At 43.0% G+C, this 26,857-nt stretch overlaps 1 protein-coding gene across 2 annotated transcripts; it reads left to right on the forward strand.

Annotated features, from left to right (window-relative positions):
• The first annotated feature begins 2,269 nt into the window (after positions 1 to 2,269).
• Positions 2,270 to 26,857, forward strand: GOLGA5 (golgin A5). Of its 2 annotated transcripts, none has more exons than XR_014510171.1 (13): positions 2,270 to 2,665; positions 6,327 to 6,938; positions 8,367 to 8,585; positions 9,518 to 9,737; positions 12,047 to 12,170; positions 13,162 to 13,365; positions 14,120 to 14,290; positions 15,997 to 16,125; positions 18,910 to 19,008; positions 19,708 to 19,933; positions 21,831 to 22,748; positions 23,222 to 23,285; positions 26,195 to 26,857. XR_014510171.1 is itself a non-coding variant. In XM_083436120.1 (13 exons), the coding sequence occupies exons 2-13, from the start codon at positions 6,374 to 6,376 to the stop codon at positions 26,273 to 26,275; spliced, it is 2,208 nt and encodes a 735-aa protein (XP_083292246.1). In that variant the 5' UTR covers positions 2,270 to 2,665; positions 6,327 to 6,373; the 3' UTR covers positions 26,276 to 26,857. The 2 variants fall into 2 exon arrangements, 1 of the variants encoding a protein (XP_083292246.1); XM_083436120.1 differs by having other exon boundaries at positions 21,831 to 21,936.

Consider the following 26,857-nt stretch of genomic DNA (forward strand, 5'->3'; position numbering starts at 1 on the left):
GGCTACTCTAAGTAGAACTTAGTCAGATACTACCCAAAAGCAGCACTAGCTCAGATGCTACTTCACTTTCACTACAAGCTTATGATATTGTTATGAGTTTGTAGGTACTAGACATTCCTAGTACTCCTGGCTCTAGAATTTAATTAAAGCTTGATGTTAAGAATAGGTGCCAGACTCCTGTGTATTAAGCTGTGTGCAATACATTTTTAATCCCCTGGAATTAAAAAGATAATTAAGGATTAAAAAGACAATGAAATTAGGATAAGCTTCATTGTGAGATGATAGTTTATGGAACGAGCCCTTAAGAGGACAACGCATCAAAGAGACTGTGTGAGATAGCAAATGGCTGAGGTCTTTCCCTCAACTCAGAGTTAGACAATAAAGCCAGATTTTAGAGAGGTTTAGAGTGAGAAGCAATGTGAGTTAGGGATTATGTGACTGGGATGCAAAGCAGCAAGCACAGCACGATGTCTGTTTGAATCCAGGGTTGCAGCTATGGGAGAAGCAAGACTAGGCATAGGCAAACTCTGCGCTCCAGATGTTTTTGGACTACAACTCCCATCATCCCTAGCCAACAGGACCAGTGATCAGGGTTGATGGGAGTTGTAGTCCCAAAACATCTGGAGGGCCGAGTTTGCCTATGCCTGAGCAAGACCCTCTTGGGATGTTAATCCTTGAACTCCTCCATCGTAGGCTCAGGTTGTATATATGTGTAAATAAACCATATATCATAAAAACAACACAGCCTCCGCTGTGCCTCATTTCCGAAAGGAAACACAAACCCTCGGTAAGCTTGCTTAGAACCCCTGGAATCTCACACTACTCAGAGACTGGGGTGGCATGCAACAGTGTTTTGCAAGCCACACTGAGCACTCTGCAATGGAATGAAAATCCCAAAATACATGTATACACAATGGAACAGCAGCGGGTGCGTATCTTGTGTTCATGGACACACTTCACCAGAATCAAATGGGCTGGGGTGTAACACTGGACAGCAGACAGGCTATCTGATCATTATTCCTGCCCATGCCCAGCCAATATAGTACTATAACCCAACCTGATATTGTACTATAACCAATGAAGTTGTGGCCTGTTTTGTACCCATAACTAAGACCTACATCTGCACCATACATTTAAAGCACTTTTATACAACTTTGAACAGTTTCCCCCAAAGACTCCTGGGAAATGTGGTTTGTGGAGGATCCTGAGATTTGTTGTAAAGACTCCTATTCCCTTCCCAAAACTACATTTTCACAGAGTAGCTTGTCAGTCTTGCTTCCCAGGGAACCCTGAGAATTTTAACTATGAGGATTCAAGAAAAGGGGCCATGCAGCTCATAATTAAACTCTGGAATTCGCTACCACAACATGTAGTAATTTTCACCAACTTTTAAAGCTTTAAAGGAGAATTAGGAAACCTCATGGGTGGAGGGAAGTACTGGGCTGTGGGGGAGGGAGGTGAAGGGATTAATTGAAATTGTTAAAGATTGGTATAGGATTTAAGAGATTTAAATTTTTATATTCTATAAGGAAAGCAGAAAGCAGCAAGAAATATCAAGTAAAGGTATCGGAGAGAAGATCAGTGTAAATGAAAACATGAGACTTACGGTTTTGTTACATATGATTTTATTTTGGAGTTGTTTGCTTTAAAGAATGTATATTATGTGAATAAAATAATAAAGGATTTGGAAGTGCTGGGGGGGGGGAAGAAACCTCATGGAAGATGAGACTATTAAATACTACTTGTCATACTTGTTCCCATATGATGAAAACATCATCAATATAGTGTTACCACACCTAAAGTGATTGCAAAAATGGATTGCAAGAAACAAAAATACATTTAATATCAATGTCCTCTGTAGAGATTAGTTTTCTAAGATAACAATGTGTGATCTCAGTCCAATTAAAACATGATGGCATCATCATCTGATCACCATCCACATAAGAAGCAGAGAAGGACACTTTAGTAGCTATCTGTTAGAATTTCACATGTGCAAACACCTCGTGCACAATAAAGGCTTCCCTTCAGTTACTTCTGAGTAGTAGAGATCCTTCCAGAGGTCAGGGATGATGGGAACTCTAGTCCAAAAACAGCTGGAGACCCAAGTTTGGGGAAACCCTGATCTGGGAAGTCTTGAGCAACTGGAGAAAAGGCAGAAGCTCAAATCATTGGAAGTAGGAGTGGGAAACCCCTTCAGCTATCAGGATCACTCCCCCATCTAAAGAACTGGGCGGATTTCCCTCTCCTCAAGGCACTCGCAAGGCAAAGAGGGAGAAAGCAAAGAAACCTCGGCCACGTTTCAACTCCACGGGCTACTCTATCCGTGGCCCTATCTCTAGACACTTCGAACGCCGCCTTTCTACGTAACGGGGGCGCGGCCATCGCGGTCGTGCGTGCTCGCGTCACTTCCGCACGGGGTCAGCCGCCTTGCGAAGGGTTCGCCGACGTGGGGCTGACGCCGCTGGGTCCTGGTGCCTGCTGGTTAGTGGCCACGTCTCCCGGAAGATGAATCCGGGGAGCCCTGGCTGGACTGCGGCCTGGGCAGGAGCTGCTGCCGCTGTCGGCTTCTGTCCCGCCTCGCTCCTTTCCTCGGCGTCGAAGGCCCAGCGGGGGCTCCTCGCTTCGGAGACCTGGGTAGGAGCCGGCATGGAGTGAGGCCGCGAGGGTAAGCAGAGGCCTACCTGGGAGCGGGGCTTGGACCCCTAATAGTAACAATAGCAATAACAATAACAACAGTAGCAATAATCATGGTAATAATAATTGCAATTAAGTTTTCTACTGTGGTTGTAATTTTGCTGTGTCTTGTGGAGCGGCTAGTACCGGCGGTTTATAGTCTTCATTTTCGCCCAAGGTCTATCACACGCTTCTCCCCGCTCTCCCATTTCATCCCCACAACGGCCCGGCGAGGTAGGTTAGGCTGAGAGGCTGGAAATCAACCCGTGGGCCTAATGGTTGAGTGGGGATTTGAATCCTGGTCTTCCAGGTCTTAGCCCGACATCATCATCATTATTATTACTATTACTACTACTACTATTATTAATTTCTTTAAGCCCCATTATTATTGTTATTATTCATTTATTTAAAGCCCACTTTTCCCTCTGAAGGCTTTAATCACTATTTTGCACTGGCTCTTCTCTCTCTCCCGCCAATAATAATATTCTTAATAATAATAATAATTTAATTTATATCCCACCCATTTTGCTGGGTTTGCCCAGCCACTGTGGGCAGCTTGCAACATATATAAAACACAACAAAGCATCAAATAATTAAAAAACAAAAGATCCTATACAATCAACCAACCAACCAACCAATAAATCAATAGAAACCAATGATAACAACAATAACAATAATAAAAAATATTAAACAGTTTACAGTTATACCCAAATTAAAATAACTGCCAACCCCAACTAAACATTTACCCAACATCAACCGGACAAAAACAAAACAGAGGAACCAAAATTAGAACCGTTTAAAACATTTTAGTCAGTTGCCCCAACTCAAGAGTTGTTCCAGCAATGTTCTTCTGGCCTCTCATGAGCCTCTTTTAGAAAGGACACAGTGGCTTCAAATCAGTGTGAAGGTAAGTAGCCTGTTAAATGTGAACTAAGTTGAGATTTAGCAGGTGAATTCCGCCCGTAGAGAACTGCAGCAGAGAGATTCTGCCCTCCAAAAAAAGAGATTATTGTTGTTCAGCTGGAAAAGGCACAGGAGCCTGGCCACACAAAATTTTTAAAAAGGTGACAACCCTGCCGTGGTGGAATTACTGCCATTGTAGAACTGTTCTTTGTTAAAGAGGTGAGGTGGTTTGCATAGAGAGGAATGTGCGGGTCAAATATAGAAAGAAATAGGAGGTAGGAAGAAGAGGGTTGGGAGCATTGTGGAATTTACTGGCTGCAGTGAGGGCATGGGGCAGAAATTACGTCTGAGGTAATATCTCTGGGAAAAGATGGAGCCTTTGGCAGAGCAGGATCCGATGAGCAAGATTAAAATTTAAAAGGCAAACAAATAGAATAGGAGAAAAGGAGTATTATTGATTGATTGACTGACTGACTGACTGGAGTATGAGCAAATAACAATGCACATCTCAGTATTTATGCCAACCCCTGGCCCCACCCACATGTTGTTTTTATTTTTGAAGCATGTTCCTCATGTGCACTAGAAGAAACACCCACACAATTTAATCTACATAGCAGGCAAGGGTTTGCCAAGGTTGTGGCTTTCTAAAAACAAAAACAAAAAAAACTGGTTGTACAGTGCTATATATTTAGAGATAACTTGGCTGTGGTTTTTCTTTCTTTCCACAAAATGTGTTGTTTTTTCCTCCAGATTTGCAGTAGCAACCATCCCCAGGCCTGGATTACATTTATGTAAAACATGAGTGGAGCAATCACTGGCTGGCAGCTGTTTTCATGATGGTAGAGGTTTAAAAATCTGCTGCCATGATCCAAGGATTTGGTGTTGCCTGCCTGTTTCTGTGATTGTTTTCGCACATTTGCTTCCTTGGATGAACGTCATAGCAAGGGGGAGATTAGTCTGGCCACATCCATTGAGTAGAGGAGCAGCAGTACTTCCCCACACTCCTCCTCTTCTTCTTCTTCTTCTTCTTCTTCTTCTTCTTCTTCTTCTACCACTCTTCTGTGACTTTCTAAACTTTGCTTGCTTCCCTCTTTGTTCTCCATCCTTTTCCCTTTTGTATCATATTTATTGGATTGTGAACCTGCCGACAGGGGATCTCTTACGTTTTAATAGCTGTATAACACTTAGAAAGTTTTAGGTTCTTTAAAAGTGTTTCCTAGAGAAATGTAGCATTTTTATTGAGGCCAGAATTGCTCATATAAAGAATAAATTATTGTGTGGATGGATCCTAGATGACGTGTGGTAGCTCAACCAAACAAACTTGTTAATATTTTTGACTGATCTTTATTCGTATTTCTGGTCACATTTTCCAGCAGTGGGGTAGATGAACTTGTCATATATAAATACTTAAACCAGTACTGTTTTGTAGCCTCCTTCCTTGGAGAAAACTGTTTGGCATTTGAACTGATGTAATATCATTCTACTTGGATTTATTGTAAATAAAAAGGCTGATATGTCCAAATTTGTCTCTGGCACAGCTTCCATTGATTTCAGCATGACTTGTACAGAAGAGCTTCACAGTGAATTTTGTCTTGTTGTGTAAATCTGTCTGCCATTTGTCTGCTTTTAATAATTCTCAAAATCCATATATATACCTGCAAGCACCAAATGTTATGTCATTGCATCCAGTACACATGTTTTCAACCAGATCTTCCATAATCTCATAGAAAGTAGTGATTTGTGGAGCAAAAGGAATGCATGGCTGAGCCAAGATGTACAGTGGTGCCCCGCAAAACGAATGCCTCGCAAGATGGAAAACCCTCTAGACGGAAGGGTTTTCCGTTTTGGAGGTACTTCGCAAAACGAATTTCCTATGGGCTTGCTTTGCAAGACGAAAATGTCTTGCGAGTTCCTGCGATTTTTTCCCGCTCCCCACCCCCTTTTCCTAAGGCACTAAGCTGCTAATAGCCTTTTAGCAGCTAATCCGCTAATCCCTTAAGCCTTTAATAGCCGCTAATAGCCGCTAAACCGCTAATAGCGCTAATCCGCTAATGGGGTTGCTTCGCAAGACGAAAAAACTGCTAGACGAAGAGATTCGCGGAACGGATTCTTTTCATCCTGCGAGGCACCACTGTATCTTTCTTCATCGCATAGCTTATGTCCCCATAGTCCAACTCCACCAGAACAGTCAAGGTCACAAAATTGTAGAGTTGGAAGGGGCCACGTGGATCTTCTAGTCCAACCCCTGCAAAGCAGGATTTTTTTTTGCCCAATGTGGAACTTGAACCCACAACCCTGAAATTAATAAGAGTCTCATGCTCTGCCAGCTAAGCTATACTTCTTCCCCACTCGTCCCTTTTGCTCACTGAATAGGACATTCATTCTTTCTGTGTGATTGAGTTAGATCTGTGTTGAAACCCATGGATTTTCTCCCACAGCCTATGTCTTGTAGGGCTGCCTCTAAAAGTACTGCTGAGTGAAATGGAGACGCTGTCCAGGCATTGCCCTTCTGCCTGACACTTTCATTGAGGATATAATTTTAAAGAGTAAGAGAAATGTTAACTTGGTGATTTGTTGGGTTCCAGCTCCGGTTTATGTGGTGATGGAACAACTTCCTCCACCGAGCTCTACAAAATTGACTTTGTGTGGCAACCTGAAGGAAATACCAGCTGAATGCTTTAGTTAAAAATAATAACAACCTATGTGTGATCTAAAAATCCCATTGTTTGACTCTTTTCTTCTCCCACCAGGGCGGATATTGGATCTTCAAATTCCATATATTTTTAAAACTTTCATTATGTCTTGGTTTGCTGACTTGGCTGGAAAGGCAGAGGACCTTCTCAACAAGGTGGATCAAGGTGCTGCATCTGCTTTGAGCAAGAAAGAGGGTTCTGGCAATGCAAATTACAGCAATAGCACCTTGGATGATGTCGGCGAGTTCCCCAAAGTGCACCAACAGACCCGAGATCAGCAGTATCCAGCATCATCTAAGTCTGGCTTTGTCTCCTCGGCAGCAGATAATATTAAACATCAAAAGGCAACAATCCTGGCAGGAACCGCCAATGTTAAAGCATCGTCCAGGATATCCATGGAATCTTCCCCTTCCACAGAGGCAGCATCCATGCCCAGACCGTCTTCCCAGTTTGTGAGAAGGAAAAAGTCCGAACCCAACGACGAACTCCTGTTTGACTTTCTCAATAGCTCTGAAAAGGAACCAAATGGGAAAATGGACCTTAAGCGAGAGAAGAGCAGAGCAGCTGCTTCTCAAAATCACTCTCGGACTTCAAGCATCAGCTCCGTGTCGGCAAGTTCGCAGAGTGTCAAAACCGGTGAAGACGCTTCCGTTCGGAGTCAAGGCAATGGTAGTTAAGCATAACTACATAGGTTAAGGAATATGTTAAAGTGTGGTAGTGGTGAGGGGATTCTGGGCCTTTATTATGATGATTACATGGTGCAAATTCTGATTTCTGTGTTATTAAAGGATTTTATTTTAGGATTTTTCTGCTTGCCACTTTGGAGGGGGAACCCCCTCAAGGTGGTTTCACAATTAAATTAGTAAAGCAAATTAAAAAGATACAGTTCAGCTCATCAAAACAACTTAAAATAACTTTTCTACAAGCCATCGATAAAACAGTAGCAGCAGTTAAAACTCTGGATTGGAAATACAGACCAGCATCATTATTCAATAAGGGGTTTTCAACAGTCAAACCCTTTAAAAAAACAATAGGTGAGGAAGCCAAACAAACATCCCAGAGGAAAAAGTTTTACTGTGATGGGGCCACCACTGAAAAGGCCCTGTCTCTTGTGTCTTCTAGCCTGTTAGATCTTACCATTGACCCATGTGAGTGGCAGAACCCACAGAGTTTTCCTCTGCAGGCTTTATTGTAGTGAACAGGAGCTGTTCCTTTGTGTGCTTCCCGTTCATTTTATTATACTGGAGATCTTACTGGGAATTTGCACCCTGTTTCTCATTTTAATTTTGAGATCACCACCTCCCTTTTCCTCTTGGCAGGCCCAGCCTTCACCATGCATAAGTGTGCACAAATATTCTGCATGCAGTTTTGCACTTTCATTTGGCTTTCATTTTCTCTCCCTTGTTGCATTTCCTACCATGCAGAGAGCTGAATGCAGGAATCGGGATACCACGTTCTGGCTTTTGCCTAGCATCTGTTTACTGTGCCAGTGAAAATTAGGTTAGGTTTTGGGCTTTATTTTGGTTCGCACATTAGAAAAAATTAGATGGGGCATCCTGTTTCACACATGTCTCCTGCATGGCGGAGAACATCATTTTGGATTTTAAAAAGATGCCAATGTGCTCCCACGAAGCCATACTGAACAGTCGGTCAGGCTGGTGGGATGATGAAAATGGTCAATTTTGATGCACATAGTGATCATCAACCTACACCAGTCCTATGCAACTTTTGGCCCACTGAGTATTGTACATTCCACCAACAGGGCACAATTATTAGGACAGGGCCATCGAAAACAGCTCCACTCACCTCAGGTGATTGGAATTGTGTGGGGCTTGAACACCCAAACAGGGCTATGGAGTAAGGTGGTATCTTTATATATGTAGCAGTAATGTAGACATTTTAAAAGAATAAATATCTGGTGTGTCTGACTGCTATGGCAGATAATTGTATTTCATTAGACTACCTGGGAGTCAGTACATAGCAGCCTCTGTGAGGCTTGTTTCTGAGCAGACCGGCATGGGATTACGCTGTTCTGTTCATCGTAGAAAGTAGGTCTGCAAGGAGATGTGCTTGCTTTAAATGTGGCTCTCTGTACAGATACTCTGGATAGTTCCAGTTCTGGACTGGAGACTGATGTGGATGTTAAAAAAGACCCATCACCAACTGCAGAAGCAAACCCCAGCCTCGCACCTAATGATGGGAAATCGCACGAGTTGTCCAATCTTCGCCTTGAGAATCAACTTCTGCGGAATGAAGTGCAATCTTTAAATCAAGAAATGGCATCATTAATTCAGCGAGCCAAAGAAACGCAAACAGGTAGAGGATTTATAGCTTTGACATTTCAAGCTATTGGCACCTTTGGAAATAATTGAGGGTAATACAGCAAATGTTTGGGAATGGTACTAAGATAATTTATGTAAAGCCTTCTGAATACTTGAAACATGCTTTAAAAATTCCAAGTATTATTATTGATATGGGGTTGGATCCAGAGTTCCCATTGGAGGAAATAGCAGGGACATATTATACTGACATATACTCCCTCCTGAATGTCTTTGCTGGATTCTCCACACCAGTGAGAACCTTGTTTTGTATTTTTACAAGTGTCTTCAGTCCTTAAGTCTTTTTTTTACACATTTCTATTGTTTTGCTTAATAACATTATTTATTTCAGGTAGTTATAGGCCCCATTTCCTAACTGTGCTTAAGAAATGGGTAACCCTGGGTTTCATCCAGGCTTCACCCTCCACAAACAGAAGGGCTACTTCTGTCCAAGGATGGCTTTTGATCCAGTGTGGTGAAAGAAGCAGGGCAGTTGGGGGAGGCCGCGTTTGACCCCAGCGCCACCCACTCCACTGTTTCAAAGGGTTCCCCAGTCTTCTATAGCAGGGATGCTCGAAGCTCGAAGGGATGCTCTTCTAAATGGGAGCTGACAAAAGCATCCTCCCTCTTTTTGCCGGTGGGAGCAGTGTGGATACAAATCGGTGGTATCCAAGAAACGTGTCCTGTTAGTGGAGGAGGAGTGGGGGAGTTCCGTTGCACAAGTGGAAATCCTTCTGCTGAAGAGGCATGTTGATTTGAAACTGCCCAGTATATCTGAATTGGGACAATGTGGTCAAACACTGCTTATTTACTTTCATATTTAGTATTCTAATTTCTAATCACTGGCAAAATCACGCTACACAAACTAACGATACCGATACAAACAACCTTGTCAATCACATTGATGTCTGCTGACTTAAACTTTTGCAGAATTAAACAATGCCCGAGCAAGAGTTGAAAAGTGGAATGTTGACCATTCAAACAATGACAGGCTCGTTCGGGAACTTCAGGCTCAAGTGGATGATCTGACAGAAGCCGTTGCCGCCAAGGATTCCCAGCTGGCTGTCCTGAAAGTGAGGTTACAGGAAGCTGATCAGCTTCTCAATTCACGTACTAAAGCATTGGAAACAGTGCAGAGTGAAAAATCACGGTACTAATCTATTCCTCTTGCCTTATTATTTTTTTTAACTAGAGCAGGGTTTCCCAAACTTGGGTCTCCAGCTGTTGGACTACAACTCCCATCATTCCTCCTAGCCTGCAGGACCAGTGGTCAGGGATGATGGGAATTGTAGTCCAAAACCAGCTGGAGACCCAAGTTTGAGAAACCCAGAATTAGAGAAATCAAGGTCTTTAGGCTTGTTGTCTGTTAATGTATCCCTTTTGCTTGTAACATGATTTTGTATCTCTCAATATCTGATCGTTGGCTTTATCCTCAAAGGCATCAGTCGAATTGCATCAGCTGTACTTCTTCTGTCCATAAAGGAGAATGCTCATTATATGCTGTGCCGAGGGCCTGATTCAGCTGATACAGCCTGATAGTGCTGTCGAAGCTGCTGCCACAACTACTACATTTGCTTCCATGTGGTTTGGCCAGCTTGCATGATTTTGAAACCTAATCTGTGACATCTGCAGGTGTGGTTTCCAACCATGGAATCTGCCCAAACACTTTCTGTGGAGATCTTACTCATGTCCCTTGTGATGTGGGAGCCACCCAAGAACCGTGGCTCATTTAAATAGGGCCTAATTTTCACTGGAATGTGCAAGTCCTCTCTGGAGGTGGAGAATGGGCGGCTCCTGAAAGCCCATTGGCTGAAATGCATCAATCCAGGCTCTTTCAGGGTTTCTAAGGGGGTGATGTGAGCTCATTGCACCTCTTGTTTTTCTCAATCATTTAGTGTTGCAAGCTGCTTCTTAAGCTCCCTGAGGTATTAAGGCACAGCTCATTATGTAGTACCAGTGACTGTTACTTAGAAAACAGAACAGATGGGAAATCTGTTTGCAATCTCTGCATTGGGAAGTGTTCAGTTTTACAGTGGCTCTTCCTCGTTCATTCGGTTTGTAGAAACTGGGCTGAATTCAGACAAATTCTTAGAGGCTAAGGCTCTCAGTCATTACTAGTGATGGTGGCAATAGGTTACCTCTAGTGTTTGAGGTGCCATGCACTGGAGTGCTTCTTGTGAGGGAACAACAGCAGGACAGAGCTGTTGTCTTACATGTGGGCTTCCCAGGTGCATCTGGTTGATTCTCAAGGGAGACCAGAGATCCTGCAGGAGTCTGGTAAAGTTGAGTTTTCCTTCTCTGGAAAAATGAAAGGAAGCAAAGAACCCAAATGCAGTCACTGTCCTTGTCAAATAACTAATTTTCCTTTGAACAGGCAAACAAACTTGAAAATGTAGTTGGTACAGTGGTACCTCAGGTTAAGTATTTAATTCGTTCCGGAGGTCCGTACTTAACCTGAAACTGTTCTTAACCTGAAGCACCACTTTAGCTAATGGGGCCTCCTGCTGCTGCCGCACCGCCGGAGCACGATTTCTGTTCTCACCCTGAAGCAAAGTTCTTAACCTGAAGCACTGTTTCTGGGTTAACAGAGTCTGTAACCTGAAGCGTATGTAAGCTGAAACGTATGTAACCCAAGGTACCACTGTAGTTTGTTTGTCTTGGGATTAATTTTCCCTTTATAAACTTTGAAAAAACACAGAGTGGGAAAGTATGCAATATAACATTTGGCTCAGTGTCTTCTTTTGTTTTTAATTGAGACTTCTTTTTTGTGAAAGCTAGGCACTAAACTAAAAGAATACTGTGGAGGAAAGAATAGAACGAGAGGAAGGAACCACTGGCCTGCAGGCCAAGTTTGGCCCAGCTCAGGTCCCGATTTGTTCAGTGAGGCTTTCCCCCTAAACTGCATCCACCTGCTGTCAGATGTGACGTCAGATGTGGGGCAGGCAGAGATACGGCTGGATCATTGTGAAAAATAGGATAATGCAGCATGGTTCATGTCACTGCCCATCAGCTGATGTCTGTTGACTCTAAGCCTGCTAGACCTGCTGTGCAACAGGCTTCCCTGTGGGGAACATGGTTGCACAGCTCATCCCTTCAGAAAGCAGCTTTGCCCGCCATGTGCTCAGCATTGGCAAGCATAAGGCGGGCAAAGCCCCTTCCACAGTGGTTCCTAAGTGCTTGCGCAAGGGCCTCCCATGGGTGGGTAGGATAACCCACCAGTCAATTGTCTGGCACCATAATGGCATCATGTGATTGGCAGGTGAGTTGTCGCACCCACCTGTCAAAGTTGGCCTGCTGGATCGGGGACAGATAAGGATCTAGTCCACAACACACACAAAAAGGTCCCCCACTCCCAAAGTAGAATTTTACAGTACTGTGGAAAAGATGGCATTACTATGGATTGTGTCTTGATATTCTTTACATCTTGTTTCACTAAACCTTTGCTGTCTTCCTCTCCAGAATAATACAGGATAACAGTGAAGGGAACAGCCTGCACAATCAAGCTCTCCAGACTCTTCAAGAGAGATTACATGATGCAGAGTCTTCGCTCAGACGGGAGCAGGAAGGCTACAAACAAATGCAGGTTAGAACAGCAACCTCGGAAGCTTCAGTGACAGAGGAACTGCAGTTGACAGAATGCAATAAAGTGCCTTCAAATCTTGACAATGCTTCTCCTCCCTAAGCACCCCCCATGCAGAGTCTGCCCATTTTTCCACCTAGCTCAGTATCGTTTACACTGACCGGCAGCAGATGTCCTGGCTTTCAGACAGGAGTCCATCTCAGCCCTACTTGAATATAGATTTTATCTCTTAATTATGGATGGTTTGTGTAATAGGTTTTTATTATTTGTAAACTGCTTGGGAGCCTATTTTGTTACTAAGAGTTATATAGACTTAATAAGAAACAATAATAAATAATGCCTTGCAACTCCAGGGATTGTACCTGGGGCCTTTCTGTGTGCTGCCACTGAGCTACAGCCTTTGCATGTGTACATTATACAGTGGTGCCCCGCAAGACGAATGCCTCGCAAGACTGAAAACCCGCTAGACGAAAGGGTTTTCCGTTTTTCAATGCGCTTCGCAGGACGAATTTCTCTATGGGCTTGCTTCGCAAGACGAAAATGTCTTGCGATTCTTGTGATTTTTTTTCACTCCCCACCCCTTTTTCTAAGGCACTAAGCTGCTAATAGCCTTTTAGCAGCTAATCCCTTAAGCCTTTAATAGCTGCTAAACCGCTAATAGCGCTAATTCGCTAATCCGCTAATAGGGTTGCTTCGCAAGACGAAAAAACCGCTAGACGAAGAGACTCGTGGAACGGATTCTTTTCGTCTTGCGAGGCACCACTGTAGTTCTAATTAGTCGCTATGGACTAGGATCACCTTTCTTTCTTTCTTTCTTTCTTTCTTTCTTTCTTTCTCACACCCTCCAGAGCCAATTTTCAGCAGGGGAGAGCTGTGGGGGAAAGGGTTAGAATCAATTCCACCAACAATGTCCCTTCCAGTTTTCTCATTTTTTTCTCTGCGTCTCTTTTTATTGTTTTTGAAGTTGTGATAAACATTAACCTTTCCTTCGCAGAACGAGTATGTGGCTCGTCTCAGTAAGTTGGAAGCTGAGCGTCAGAACTTGGCTGAAGCAGTTATTGCAGCAGAGAGGAAATCTGCAGAGGAGAAGCGGAGGGCGGATGAATTTCAGCAACAAGTCAAAATGGCCAAGAGCGGCTTGGAGTCTGCTAGGCAAGAACTGGTAGACTACAAACAAAAGGCTACACGCATACTCCAGGTGAAGCAAATTTATTGGATCAAAATTCACACCTCCCCTCCTCTTTATCTCTTTAAAAATTAATATTAAAATGTTCATATGAAGTAACCCAGGCCTTATCCACAAATAGACGTATGAAGTCATGTTTTACTGATAGCTGGGGCTGCTAGGGAGAATATTCAGATATTATTATTATTTACTTATGTACTTATGTACTTACATATGTACTTACTCACGCCACCTTTTCCCCTGATGGGATTCAAGGTATCTTACAGATAAACTTAAGAGCTGCTAAAAACCTAGAAAAAGCAGTAATTAAAAAACAAATAAACATTGACAAAAATTGAACAATATACATATAGAAAATACCAATACCAATACCAATAATTACAATAAAACCAGCATGGCAGCACCCCTTTCATCGAAAGCAGTTGTTTCACAGCTGTGGGGTTGGTTGGCAGGAACACATAGCTAGTTACAGAGTTAGTATCCCTCCAAGTAACAGCTGCTGAGGATGAACCACAGGGAGCTGACATCCCCTTCAAGTCCTGCTGTTGCCAGATTCAAAGTGAGCCCTTCTGGGGTAGTAAATGTAAAGTATTATTTTTTAAAGTGTGTGCAATCAAGCATAGACTCTGGTGATTACTTTGCAATTTCATTAACATTACTTCTATATGTTAGGTTGTTTTATGCATGGATGTAATGTTCATTTTTGTAAAAAAAATAAAAATTAAGCAGCTAATATAAATGAGTAAAATTACGTCTTAAATCTCAGTCGAAAGAGAAGTTGATAAACAGCCTGAAAGAAGGGTCTGGCATTGAAGGTCTGGATAGCCAAACCACAAGCATCATGGAGTTGGAGGAACTAAGGCACGAGAATGATATGCAAAGGGAGGAATTGCAAAAACTGCGGGGGCAGATACAGCAACTGAGGACAGAACTGCAGGTATTGTAACATCCGTAGCTGCTGCTGCTGCTGCTGCTGCTGCTGCTTCTTCTTCTTCTTCTTCCCCTCTTGCTTACTACATAAAATATCTCAAACCAATTTACATTTTTGAAAAAAGAGTTTAAAACAAACACTGAAAAGAATAAAATGATGGCATATACCAGAAGTGCTCATCCTGCAGTAAAGGACAAAACCCAACTCACCTACTAAAAAATGGAACACCACTACAGGCTAGCATGTTGTCATACTATTTGATCCCAGTTAAGAACCAAATGCCTGGGGAAAGGTCTTAACATAGTTTCCTGTTGCCTAAAAGTTGGTAGTGATGGTGCCAGGCGCACTTCTCTGTAGGTAGCCGGGTAGCATCAAGGAACAGACCTGTTCTGTTTTGCACGGGGTCAGAAATGCAGGGTCCAGGTTGGTTAATGTGGCACAAGAATCATGAGCAGAGGAAACTGCCTTGCACCATATCTTGGCTGTTATTCTGTCTAGTTTAGTATTGTCTACACTGAGTGCCAGTGGCTCTCCAGGGATTTGGGCAGGCCTCTTTGCCAACACTGGCCTAAAGGTGTTGGAAGTTTAATTTTTTTTATTGACTGAATAGGGCTTGGGGAAGAGAAAGAGAACTGCCATGGGGCTCCATTGAGAGGAAAGGCAGGATATAAATTTAATTTAACAACAACAACAATGAGAATGGCTAGGGTGTTGCTTTTGAAGCAGGATGTGCCTGATTCAAATCTTCTCTCGGCTTTAAAGCTTGTAAAGTGACGCATGAGCCAAGCCACCTCAGTCTAACTTACATCGCATGGTGGTTATGTGAGGATAAAATAGGATAAGCATACAAAGGAAGGAAAGTGTTCATTACACAAATGTGAGAAATGAAATTCATCTGCACTGCCCCAGTGCTATCTTCTTGTTCTTTAAATTAAACCAACCCTGTCTTTGGCCCAATGCTTCAAGGTGGCTGCACCCATTGGCTTCAGGTGCTTCTACTTGAGATCTTGCGGGGAGGCAGGGCAGGATGCATAGAGAAAGAAGAGAGAGAGTGTGTGTGTGTGCGCGCGCGCGTGTGCGCGCGCATCTGCCACCTTTCCCTGGGATACAGGACTGGGTGCCTCCAGCTACTGGCAGAGAGATTTGAAGCATTGGCCACCATAGATTAAAAGACAGAAGTTCAGAATACACAGAGCAGGAGAGGTGGAAGAGACTTCAAATGACATCTGGTCCACCCCACTGTCAGTGAAGGAAATCCATTACAGTATTGCAGCACTCTGATTAGCGGCTATCTAGCTTCTGCTTAATCTCTTAGGCAAGAAGTTGGCCTTTTCAGTATTCTAATGAAGCACCACCAGCACATCACTCAAGAGACTGCATGTGCAGTTAGCCACACTTCTCCATAGTCTCTGGATTTGCTCCCAGTGGGACTGCCTTGGCACACAAGCCAATTGCTGAGGAGGGAAAGTGTTGTGTGTTGCAAGGACCACCCTGCAGTTATCACACGCAACCAGTCATGGCTGGTGAGGTGATGCTAGTGGGGCACCGTCGCTCTCCCAGTTTCCCAGCACAGGGAGTTGCTGGTGCTTACTAAGAGGGGTCTTGTGAGGAGCTTGGCTCTGTGTGCTATGAAGATAGGGCCACTTGCTCCTGCTCGTAGGAGTTGCCATTTATGAACTTGCATACATAAGTAGCTTTTCCTTATAATGCAGGATATGGAAACCCAGCAGATAAACGAAGCCGAGTCCACAAGAGAACAGATTCAAGAGTTGCAGGATCAAGTTGCAACACAAAAAGCATCCAGGCAAGAAGTGGAAGCTGAACTAGAGAGACAAAAACAGGTAAGTGTTGGAGAGAGGTTATCGTTTCGCCATACTTAAATATTTCCTGCCACCCAGAACTTGGAAAAACTATTTTGGCTGGTGAACTGCATGTCTGTCTTTGGGAATTAAGGAAGGTGTGATTAACAGGTGCTTATTGAGCCTACTGAATGAGGTCTATGGAGCAGGACAGTATTATAAATTTTTATTAAACAGACTTTTAAAATTAAACATCTTCCAGAATTGCAAGGATTTGAGCCTCTCAAATGTAGGTGGTCTTTAAGCTCCCTGTGCCCATAAAGACCCCAGCTACTAAACCAAAATCTAGACAAGATGAAGAAGTGCTGTTGGTTCGGGTTAGGTTCTTGAAATCTTGGGAGTAAGTGTTCAGCCATTTTGGATGGGGTCCCCTCAAAATCAAATTAAACCACCAGGGAGTGTTCCTAGATCCATTCTTCCTTCTGGAAGATCAGGGAGGTTGTTGGCTGTGAGTGCCCTTTCCTTGAGAAGCCACAATCTGGCCAGAGTCATTCATGTCCAGGTCATTTCCACTTTGGATTACTGCAATGTGCTGCCTTTGAAGACTGTTTGGAGCTTCCGTTTGTTTTGCACATATTAAAGTGTATATTTTGCACATTTGCACTAGTTGCCTGTTCACTTCCTGGCTCAGAGTGTTCGGTTTGATCTTTAAAAGCCCTAATCTTGGTAGAAATCCAACTGCTATAAAGAGCCAGCGCAGTAGATAAATACAGTTGTGAATGTTACTAAATGATACACTGCAAGGGTCCTGCAGGCAGGGACATGAAGTGCTTACCACCACAGCTATGGTGTTCATGCATTAATGGAAATCATGGTGTGCTTTTGCACATAATTTTAATGTTATGAACCTTTGACGAGGTCAATGAAGAGCCCTCAAAAAAAGTTGTAATCTAACCTGATTCGAAAGGTCCTGTCAGTGCTCACTTGGAAACAGATCGGTTTCCCTGTATCTCATGAATCTTTCTTGTTTGTTTTTTGTTTTCATCATGTGTATTGTGAGATGAAGAGAAAGTCACGGGGAGTGAAAAAGGTTTAATTTGCTTTACCTCGTTGGAACTCTCCATCTTGCAGGATTACTTGTCCTTCCAGAAATTCCATATTAACTAGAGAGTGGCAGGCTGAACTAATGAAAAGGCAAAAGATCTACGTTTGCTCTCGGAAGGCGGCTGCATAATGTTTATTATTATAGTATTATGAAGCCATATGGTGTGCCCTGTTGCAGTTTGATGGACAGTCCGTTTTTAGCCTGTGCTTCGGCTCTGAGGTGGAAACTCTTAAATGTACCCTGGCTCATCCATTTGAATGGGCTTGTTTTAGCACATGAGCATTGGGTGTAATTTCCTTCAGCCTTGTTTGTTATTTCTAAGCAATACTTGGGTTAAATAGTTTGAAAATGGGGATGAAATCTGCCAACAGCATAGTCCTGCTTTATAGTCATTAAAGAGCACTTACTACTGTACATGTCAGGTAGGTGCCATCGCTCTTGTCTTTTTGGCATCTGTTGAAGACTTTCCTGCTTCAGAATAGAGATCTTTCTCGGTCTGTATTGGATTTGAAAATGATGTTTAATGCATTTTAATAGCTTTTGTTCATTTGTATGTGCAAACAAATTTGAATTAGGTTTTTATATAAGCAGTGACTTTTAATTGTATGTATATATGCATCTGTTCATAAATGAAATGATAATTGCAGTTCTGAACACAAGGGTATGCAGCCCTTGATCCACTTACCACATGTGACCAGAGAGGCACTTGTTGCTTAAGTAATGCCTTTCTAGCCTGCAGAGTAAGTCTGGAATATGTAGTGCAAATTCCCTCGTAAGCAGGCATGGGGAACCTGTGGCCCTTCAGATATTGTTGGAACTATAGCTCCCATCAGTCCCACCCCAGCCATGTTAATTGCATGCAAGGGGGAATGCCAGTTCACTCAGGCCTGTTTCCATAATAGATGTCCTCTCTGCTGAGCTGGTTGCTCAGCCGTCCAGTCCTTGTGAAGTGATGGGCCTTTCAAATAGACTGGCAAGGGTCATATGCCTTTTTGGGACAAAGGGGAACAGTTTGGAAATCTAAGAAAGTGTTGTGAGCACCACCAAATTCTTATTTCACCAGAGAAGGGGGCTTCTGTCCATACTCTTAAGGGCCAACAATGCCAAAACACTTCTCCACAATCCCCATCCTTAAAACGCATCATTATGGATCTCCCAGGCCCATTTCATTCAAGGTCTTCGTCCTGTGTCATACTCGTGCTATTTCACAGTGCCCCGAGTTGTAGTTTCCAAGAAGAGGCATGTTCTGAAAAGGGCCCCTGATCAAGTTCTGCTCATTTGTTTCTGTATTCATACCCGGAAGATGTTGCTAACAGGCTTGGGAGTCTGTAGGTGTCTCTGTCACCATGCAGAACTCACATCAGATGAAGCCAGTGTGCAAGGAATGCCAAGAAATGAGGCAGGGGAACATCTAGATGTGAAACGTCAGCTTTTCACCACTAAAGAAACAAAGCGTGTTGGAGCTGTTCCCCCCTTGTACAATTCTTGTGTGATCAGCCATTCATCTATATGGCTGGCACTGGAACCATTGTCCATAATTTTATTCAGCCTTGGATAACCTTAACATGCTTTTTCTCAACTCTGACGTACCCTTTCAGCTGTGGATGTGGAAACAACAACCCACTGGTAAAAAGCAAAGGGACCTGGTAGTGGTATAAGGAAGGAGATTTTGCTTAACCATCCCATTTTAACCATCATTGCTGGATACATTTCTTTTCCAGGAGCTACGTTACACTGAAGAAGAACTGTACCGGACAAAGAATACTCTGCAGAGTCGGATATCGGACAGAGAAGAGGAAATTCAGAAGCTGAGAAACCAGGTAACTTGAGTAGACTTTAATTCTTTTCATAAGAAGGGGAGAAACATGTAAACCCCTTGACTTCCTTGGAAGAAAGGTGTGAGGTAAATGTAGCACAACAGAATCATTAGCCAACGTACTGCTGGTAGATGCTGGAAGAAACCAAAAGCTTCCTGTGAAAGCACATAAATGCTTTGGATGTGAGGGATGCTGGCATCACACTGGCCTGGCACCACAGTGGGACTGCTCCAGATGTTGGGTTGGTATTGGTTTTTTTAAAAAAGTCAATTACATTAAATACAGTGGTATCTTGGGTTAAGTACTTAATTCGTTCCGGAGATCCGTTCTTAACCTGAAACTGTTCTTAACCTGAAGCACCACTTTAGCTAATGGGGCCTCCTGCTGCCGCTGCGCCGCCAGAGCATGATTTCTGTTCTCATCCTGAAGCAAAGTTCTTAACCCGAGGTACTATTTCTGGGTTAGAGGAGTCTGTAACCTGAAGCATCTGTAACCTGAAGCGTATATAACCTGAGGGTACCACTGTACTGGCATTCTTGTACCTGACATTGCTTGGGACTTCAAGTTGTGCAGTGAGTGATATTGTTCTGTATCCTTGCTTGTGTTCAGGGAGAGCCAAACAGGGAAATTGATTTAATTCATGCCACTCTTACGTGATAGCCAAGATGTTTTCATCTCCTCTATCCCTTTTCCTCTACCTAGCTGACAAACAAAACACTAGGTAGCAGCAGTCAATCGGAGTTGGAGAATCGGCTTCATCAGTTGACGGAGACGCTAATTCAGAAACAGACCATGTTGGAGAATCTGAGCACAGAAAAGAACTCCTTGGTCTACCAGCTGGAGCGCTTGGAGCAGCAGCTGAAGACTGCCCAAGGGCCTTCAACAAATGGCCCCTCCATTAATATGGTGGGAATTGACGGTGGCGAAGGTAAAAATGGAGGCATGTTGACGACTAACAACCATGTTCACTAAGGACGTGTGCATTGTAAATAAATTTATGTTAGTACATGGATAGGCTGGGGAAATACCTGGTAGCTAAGCAGGTTGTGTTGCTTTTCCCCCTCCAGTTAGAATCCAGTGGGACCCACAACAAAATGTTGCAGTGGATCTACTCTTGAGTATGAGTAGATCATGTACAGCAGTTTTAATAGAAGCAAGTCAATGACTGCTTAGGGTTTTTCATTGAATTATTGTTAAACATTTGATTACAACCAGTTTACATGTTGAAAGTTTAATCTGGCCCTTTTGTAGAGGTCAGCGGGCTACAGGAAGACACATGGAGGTGTTTTAATTCCTTTTCAAGCAATTTTGTTGCCAATATACCAGAACTTTTCTGCAACGTATTCAAAATAAAACCTTCCCTGTTTTTGAAACGTTTAAGCTTGGAAGGAAGTCCTTCTTTAACTTTGATTATTTCTTTTCATTATTCTTGTATATTTTTGCTCAGTCTTTTGAGAAATGATAAATATTCTTCCCCCCTCCCTCCTATTTAGTTGTGGTCAGGTGCTTAATGATAGTAAAACTACCCAATGCCGTCATTAGCTTGCTTCTCTTAAAATTGCTTTTCACTTTAAAATCAAAGTTTATTTTGATTTGATTCTCTTGTCTTAAAAAAAAAAAATCTTCAAAATAATTATGCATGGTTGGGGGCTATCTTTAGCCCCACCCCGCCCCCCACTTTGAACCTACTAGAAATTATAAAAGGTTGTGTGGGACTGGAAGTGTGAGCCAGTCAGTGGAGTGTAATTAATCAGTGACTTCATCAATGACATATAAAAATGTGGATTTCAATTACAATTGCCCCAGTAAGAAATTTCATTACTCGTTGCATTCTAATGTTCTTAATGCAATCAGTAAACTCAACAGGACTTTCCATCTTATCAAAAGTTATTTTAGCAAGGGAAGTCTTTCATCTAGACAGAGTTGTAGGAGAATTTTCAGAATAAAAAGTATTCCAGCACCCTTCTAAGACAGTAGCAGCCCACCCCCAAGCATCAAACGGTCCAACTCAACAGATTTAATCCCATCATCTGGACTAGGGTACCACAGTCCAGGACTCAGAAACAAACAAGGTGTCTGGTGCCAGAGTTAAAGAACAACAACTGGTTTAGTAAAAGGCTACGGATGGCTTGAGCAGGTTGGCTCTGCTCAGCTTTCAGAGTACTTTCAAAATGCAGCGCAGCGCAGTTGTAAACTAGTTTACTCTGAAATAAGATGCACTGTTTCCATCGAGGCTTACTTCTGCATAACTGCGTCTTTATGATGGCAGCCTTAATTCGTCATTTGGCTGCAATCAAGATAGCTAAAACTCCTTAGTCAGTTTACAGTCCAGTTGTTTTGTTTCAACGCCCCTGCAGAAGAGTTGGGCCTGTGTTGTATACTTTCTTCCCCTTCATTTATACATTTAAGTCGTAGCATTTCCCCCAAAATGGATCTCATTTATCTGTGTACATGAGCTTAAGATGTGCTCCTTCTGCTATCCCAGTTGTGTGTACACATATCCTGGGATTTTTATTCCTTTGCAGAACACTCAGTGTGACTTTCAAAATATGAGCTTGCTGTTGAAGTCAAGTAGCATCTAAGCTGGGTCCTTCAAGTGTTGTGTTTGGGTGGTATCCCAATAGGTTCTACTTAAGAGTAGAATCATTGAAATGAGGGGACCTAACTTAGTCATGTTGGTTAATGTCAGTGGGCCTGCTCTTGAGTAGGACTATAGCCCTTTTCACTTTTTGTCACAGTAATGTCATATGTGGATTTTCAGTATTACCGACTGGTTGATGAATTCTTTTTTCTGCTACTAATTTTTAAAATTGTTTTTAATCTAGGTGCACGCATGCGAAATGTTCCTGTCCTTTTTAGTGATCTTGATGTTAATGCAGCAGGAATGTATGGCAGAGTCCGCAAGGCTGCCAGCAGTATAGATCAGTTTAGGTGAGGAATTGAAGCCATTGTGATTTTCTGCCTTTTCCTCCCCTCCCCACCCGTCTACTTACAGTACCAGCTAGTAATATAAACATAATTCTGAAAAACCGGCGAGGTGAATGAAGGTCCTGAATCTGGTACATGGTCATTTTAGAAGTAAAGAGCCCTCCTTGTTCTCTCATACAAGCCCACTGATCTGCATTCTTCTGCCATCACTGCTCTGGTGAGGCAGGAATCATTCTCATTGTCCCATTTCTCCATACTCTTTGAAACCTCAAAAGGTATTCTGTGTTAATCTTGAAAAGTTACATATATAAGCAAACGAAAGATGTCTCTGTAAACGAACAAGATAAGGCCTATGGATCAACCACCTTCTTATAGGGATTTCAGAATCTATTCCCATCTGTGTGGACATCTTTGTTCAGTTATGTCTCATTTGATGGCTTAGAGCTGGGTTGAGGAACTCCCGCCCACAAGGTGGATATGAACCACAGCCAAATTTTATCCAGGAAGTTCTCTCCTGCCCATCAACTATTTAAGAGGGAGCATTTGGGATGGAAAGGGTTTGATGTTTTGCAAAGTGTGCCATTACAGATCTTTCTTCTGTAAGAAGTTCTGTTACAAGAAGGTCAAAGAAGAGGGGGAGATGTCTCAGCAGAGAGGTAGACCTTCGTTCTTTGTAAACACATAAAATGCGTCCATGCATTTTACTATTGCATGCAAGAAATTTCCAGGATGCAGTTGTATTTAGAAGTTTGAAGCATTGATGAGCTCTAAGGACTTGCCGTTCTGCTGTGAATTGATGCTTTCAGCTTCTTTTGGTAGGATTCTGGAGTTATTTTTGCCTTTCATGCAATCAGGAAAGATAAACTGCTGGAGAGTGTGGCTTTTTAAATTTTTTACAAAGTTTCTAATGGAGAAAATTGAAAGTGACACTTGAGTTTAGTTGCCAAGATTTAAATGTATGTCCATTGCATGTTATTTTGTGTGGGCCTTAACCCGCCTACTACTGGAATACAGCCCCCCCCCTCCCAAGCCTCACCTCTGGATACTGCAACCTATTGTCTTGACTGTGGCAGAATGCTTCTTTCAAGCCTAATTTCAGCAGGGGATGGGAACCTGCCAGGAACATGTCAGGAGTGAGTGCCCATAGGCTCCATCTTGCCAGCCCCTGTTTTACCAGGTTTAAAAAATTAACCACTGCTCCAGAAATGATTTAAACAGTAATTCATGGCTGCAAGCTAATAACCATACGTATATTATTCCCTAATATTGATACTGCATTTGGTTGCAGCATTCGACTTGGAATCTTTCTACGACGGTATCCCATCGCAAGGGTATTTGTAATCATTTATATGGTGAGTCTGTTTAGCCTACTTTGAAAGCACAGCAGTTTTATTCCTTCTTACATAATAAATAATCTTCATCTGACAGACATTGAGTGGCATGTACAAGAAAAATGGGATATAATTAACGTTGGCAGTTGAGCATGCTCTGTAAGTAGGTTATGCAAGCTGCATCTTGGAATCATGCAGCACAATAGATGCTGGCTGTTGCCTTTTTAAAAAAGGTCTTGTGCTTCAGTGCAGTTTTACAGTTGTCTCTTAACTTCTAGTATTAATAGTCTGCTCCCTTTAAGTAGCAATGTGCCGTTTCTGGCATTAGTAGTTGCTTTGTTTGACTTAACACTTGCTTTTGGTAGAGCAGCATTTCCAACGTGGAAGCCCTGTGGCGGCGCAAGAAGCTAGGAACTGTCAAAGGTTGAAACAGGCACATGGCAGTCCTGAAGATAAGCTTTCATGGGAAGATCTCTTGGGTTGAATGCCTGGGACTGCCTTAAGAGAGGAAACTGAACATCCTGTTCCGTACCCTCACCCCAAGCCCATCACAGCAAACAGCCTGCAGGCAGTTTGTTCCTGGAAGCTCAGGATAATGACCACGTTATGGTCACAACCCTGGAGCTGTCTTGCCGTAGTTGTGCCTCTCTTTGTACCCTATCACTGTTTAGACCTACAACAAACTTTATTTTTTTAAAGAAGATTTTAATAAAAATTATACTTTTTATCCTAATTTAAACTAAAAAAATTAATTGTGATTCTGCCACTGTTGCTGCCTGGATCCTTTATATTTATCTCATAGCTTCCTTGCAGCTAAAGCATACAGTACCATCCTATAGGTGGAATCCAGAACGCACAGAAATGCCGTTTACCTTCCCACCGCAGCGGTACCTATTTATCTACTTGCACTGCCATGCTTTCAAACTGCTAGGTTGGCAGGAGCAGGGACCGAACAACAGGAGCTCACCCCGTCGTGGGGATTCGAACCGCCGACCTTCTGATTGGCAAGCCCAAGAGGCTCAGTCATTTAGACCACAGCGCCACCCACATCCCTACTTGGCCCATTTAGCTCAGCATTGTCTTCACTGACTAGCATAGGGACCCTGCAGAATTTCAGCCAAGGGACATCCCCACCCTACCTGGAGGTGCTGGGAATGCATGCAAACCCAATGTTCTATCATCGTTTTCCTGCTCAATCATCACGACAGATAAGATTTTTTTTTTTTTGTATGCCATGATTGTCCCAAAAGAATGCATCTGTTTTGCCTCTACAGGGGTCAATTAATTCCCAGCGCATGTAAAACTCCTGTCCTTTTCCACTAGAGGGAACTTCAGCCTGTGCTTTGTCGTGGTATCTTGCCTTGTTATATAAGCAATCCCTTTTTGAATTTCATCTGTCTTCTTTTGGTCTCTCCACTTGTCGAAAAAATGACTTTCTCGAGAGCATATTACTGAGTGTCTGAGGTTTTCAATTTTCTGGCTTCACAATAGTGACGTACTGCAGGGGGCAGAAAAACACTTCAGCTGAACACTTACATGTCGTCGTCCCCATGCCAGTTCCAAATATTAAATCAAATGGGCCATGTTAATTTCCCCCCATCTTTTAAAGGTATTCAGACCCAAAAGTCCACTCCCACTTAACAGTAAAATCTTTAGATTAATATCCAAGTTCAGTTAGCATCTGCAGTGTATCAGCGGGGGTTCGGCCTTCCCACAATGTAATCTATAATCTCTTCAGCAGCCATTGTCGCTGCCCACGGGAGACTCTCACAAGGTCACTGTAGTATTTGAAAGGCTTTTCATAACGTGTCTGAAACTGCACTTTACTTTGCCATCGCTCAGAGCCCTTGTCGTGACTAATGCAAGAGTGTGCCTTCTCGGTTCGGTGAAAAAGGGGGGAAAGTCAGAATTCATTTATTTTGTATTGCACCAAAAGCTTTTGCTTTAACCGTTTTGGCATCTTGGGTAGGTAGAGAGTCAGTGTGATGCAACAGATAGAGCACTGAGAAGAACTGAGTTCAAATCCTCCGTTGGCCAATAAGCTGACTGGGTTTACTTTGAAGTGGTCTCTCTCTCTCTCTCTCTCAGCCTAGCTTACCTCCAGTACATATACATCTATGGGGCCAATCTATTTTTCCTTCAAAAACCAGATGAAAGGATAGCATGGAATGGCCCTTTGTATGCATAGGTGAACTGCTCAGCAGAAGAGCTGATATACCAGGGGTCAGCAAACTTTTTCAGCAGGTGGCCGGTCCACTGTCCCTCAGACCTTGTGGGGGGCTGGACTATATTTTTTTTTGGGGGGGGAGGGAAGGAACGAATTCCTATGCCCCACAAATAACCCAGAGATGCATTTTAGATAAAAATACACATTCTACTCATGTAAAAACATGCTGATTCCCGGACCATCCGTGGGCTGGATTTAGAAGGTGGTTGGGCCGGATCCGGCCCCCGGGCCTTAGTTTGCCTACCCATGTGATATACAAATGCAAATGGGTCTCTGTGCTTATGGCATCCCCCCCCCCCCCCGCCGCAGCCAATGCAAGTTCCCCATCTGCACGTGTGAGGTTTTATGGGGAGCACATGTCCCATTGCTGTTTCCTGAGTGGAATTGGATGAATTTTCCCTAACGGTGCAGGGCTTTGCCTCAGGAGTGGGATCCAACATAGTGCAAAGTCTCTCATTCCACCAGAACATTCTTCCCCCCTCATCTCCCTATTCACTCCCTAAATCTTTTCTAGGGGTCCCCCCAAAACATCTGGAGCAGATTTGGAAATGGTGTGTGCATGGGGGGGGGGTGCCCAGAGAGTCCAATTCTACAAGCTGAAATCCTTTTGCTGACAGGATGCGGTAGTTGAATACTGCCCAGGGTGTTTGGGTTTCTCACAGTTCATAGTGTTGTGCACTAACTCCTTTTTCTCTCTTGCCAGGCACTGCTTCACCTCTGGGTCATGATTGTTTTGCTCACCTACACCCCAGAAATGCATCATGATCATCCAAGTGGGAAATAAAACCCGATTCCGGAACAGAAACATACTTAGATTGTTTATGTAACCTTCATTGGCCGAGGAGAAAACCCCCCAACAGCTGACTGTTTGCAAGGGAGAGAGGGGTTTTGGCATTGGAAAACAGGACGGCGGCTGCATTTGTTTCCTTGCTACTTTCGCAAACTTAAATTATTTGGCAGGTGATCTAATTTAAGTAACTTTCACTTCCATAAGACAAAAGCCATATCCCTGGGGGAGAAGGCTATTCTGAGAATTCTAGCCTCTGTTCTGTCTTTCGTCACTCCCTTAGCGTTGCACACACTTATGAAGCCTGTGTAGAGCAACACCATTTTTTGAAACGTATACATGGATATGGGGCACACTGTATTTTTGATCCTGCAGGAAATGGGCTCTAATCAGGGAAACTAACTGTAATTAGAAGCTGAAATGAACTTCCATTCATTATTGCACCTTTTAACTTTGTAAATATACATTTAGCTTTTCTTTAATAAGCTCTCTCACAGACCTGACATCTGCTTCTCAGAATTTACCTTATCTGTAAATAGCTTTAAAGAGAAATAAAGAATATATTGTGCATTGCTTTAA

This window comes from Podarcis tiliguerta (assembly GCF_965153285.1).
Source record: "Podarcis tiliguerta genome assembly, chromosome: 1".
In the NCBI taxonomy this organism is placed as follows: Eukaryota; Metazoa; Chordata; class Lepidosauria; order Squamata; family Lacertidae; genus Podarcis; species Podarcis tiliguerta.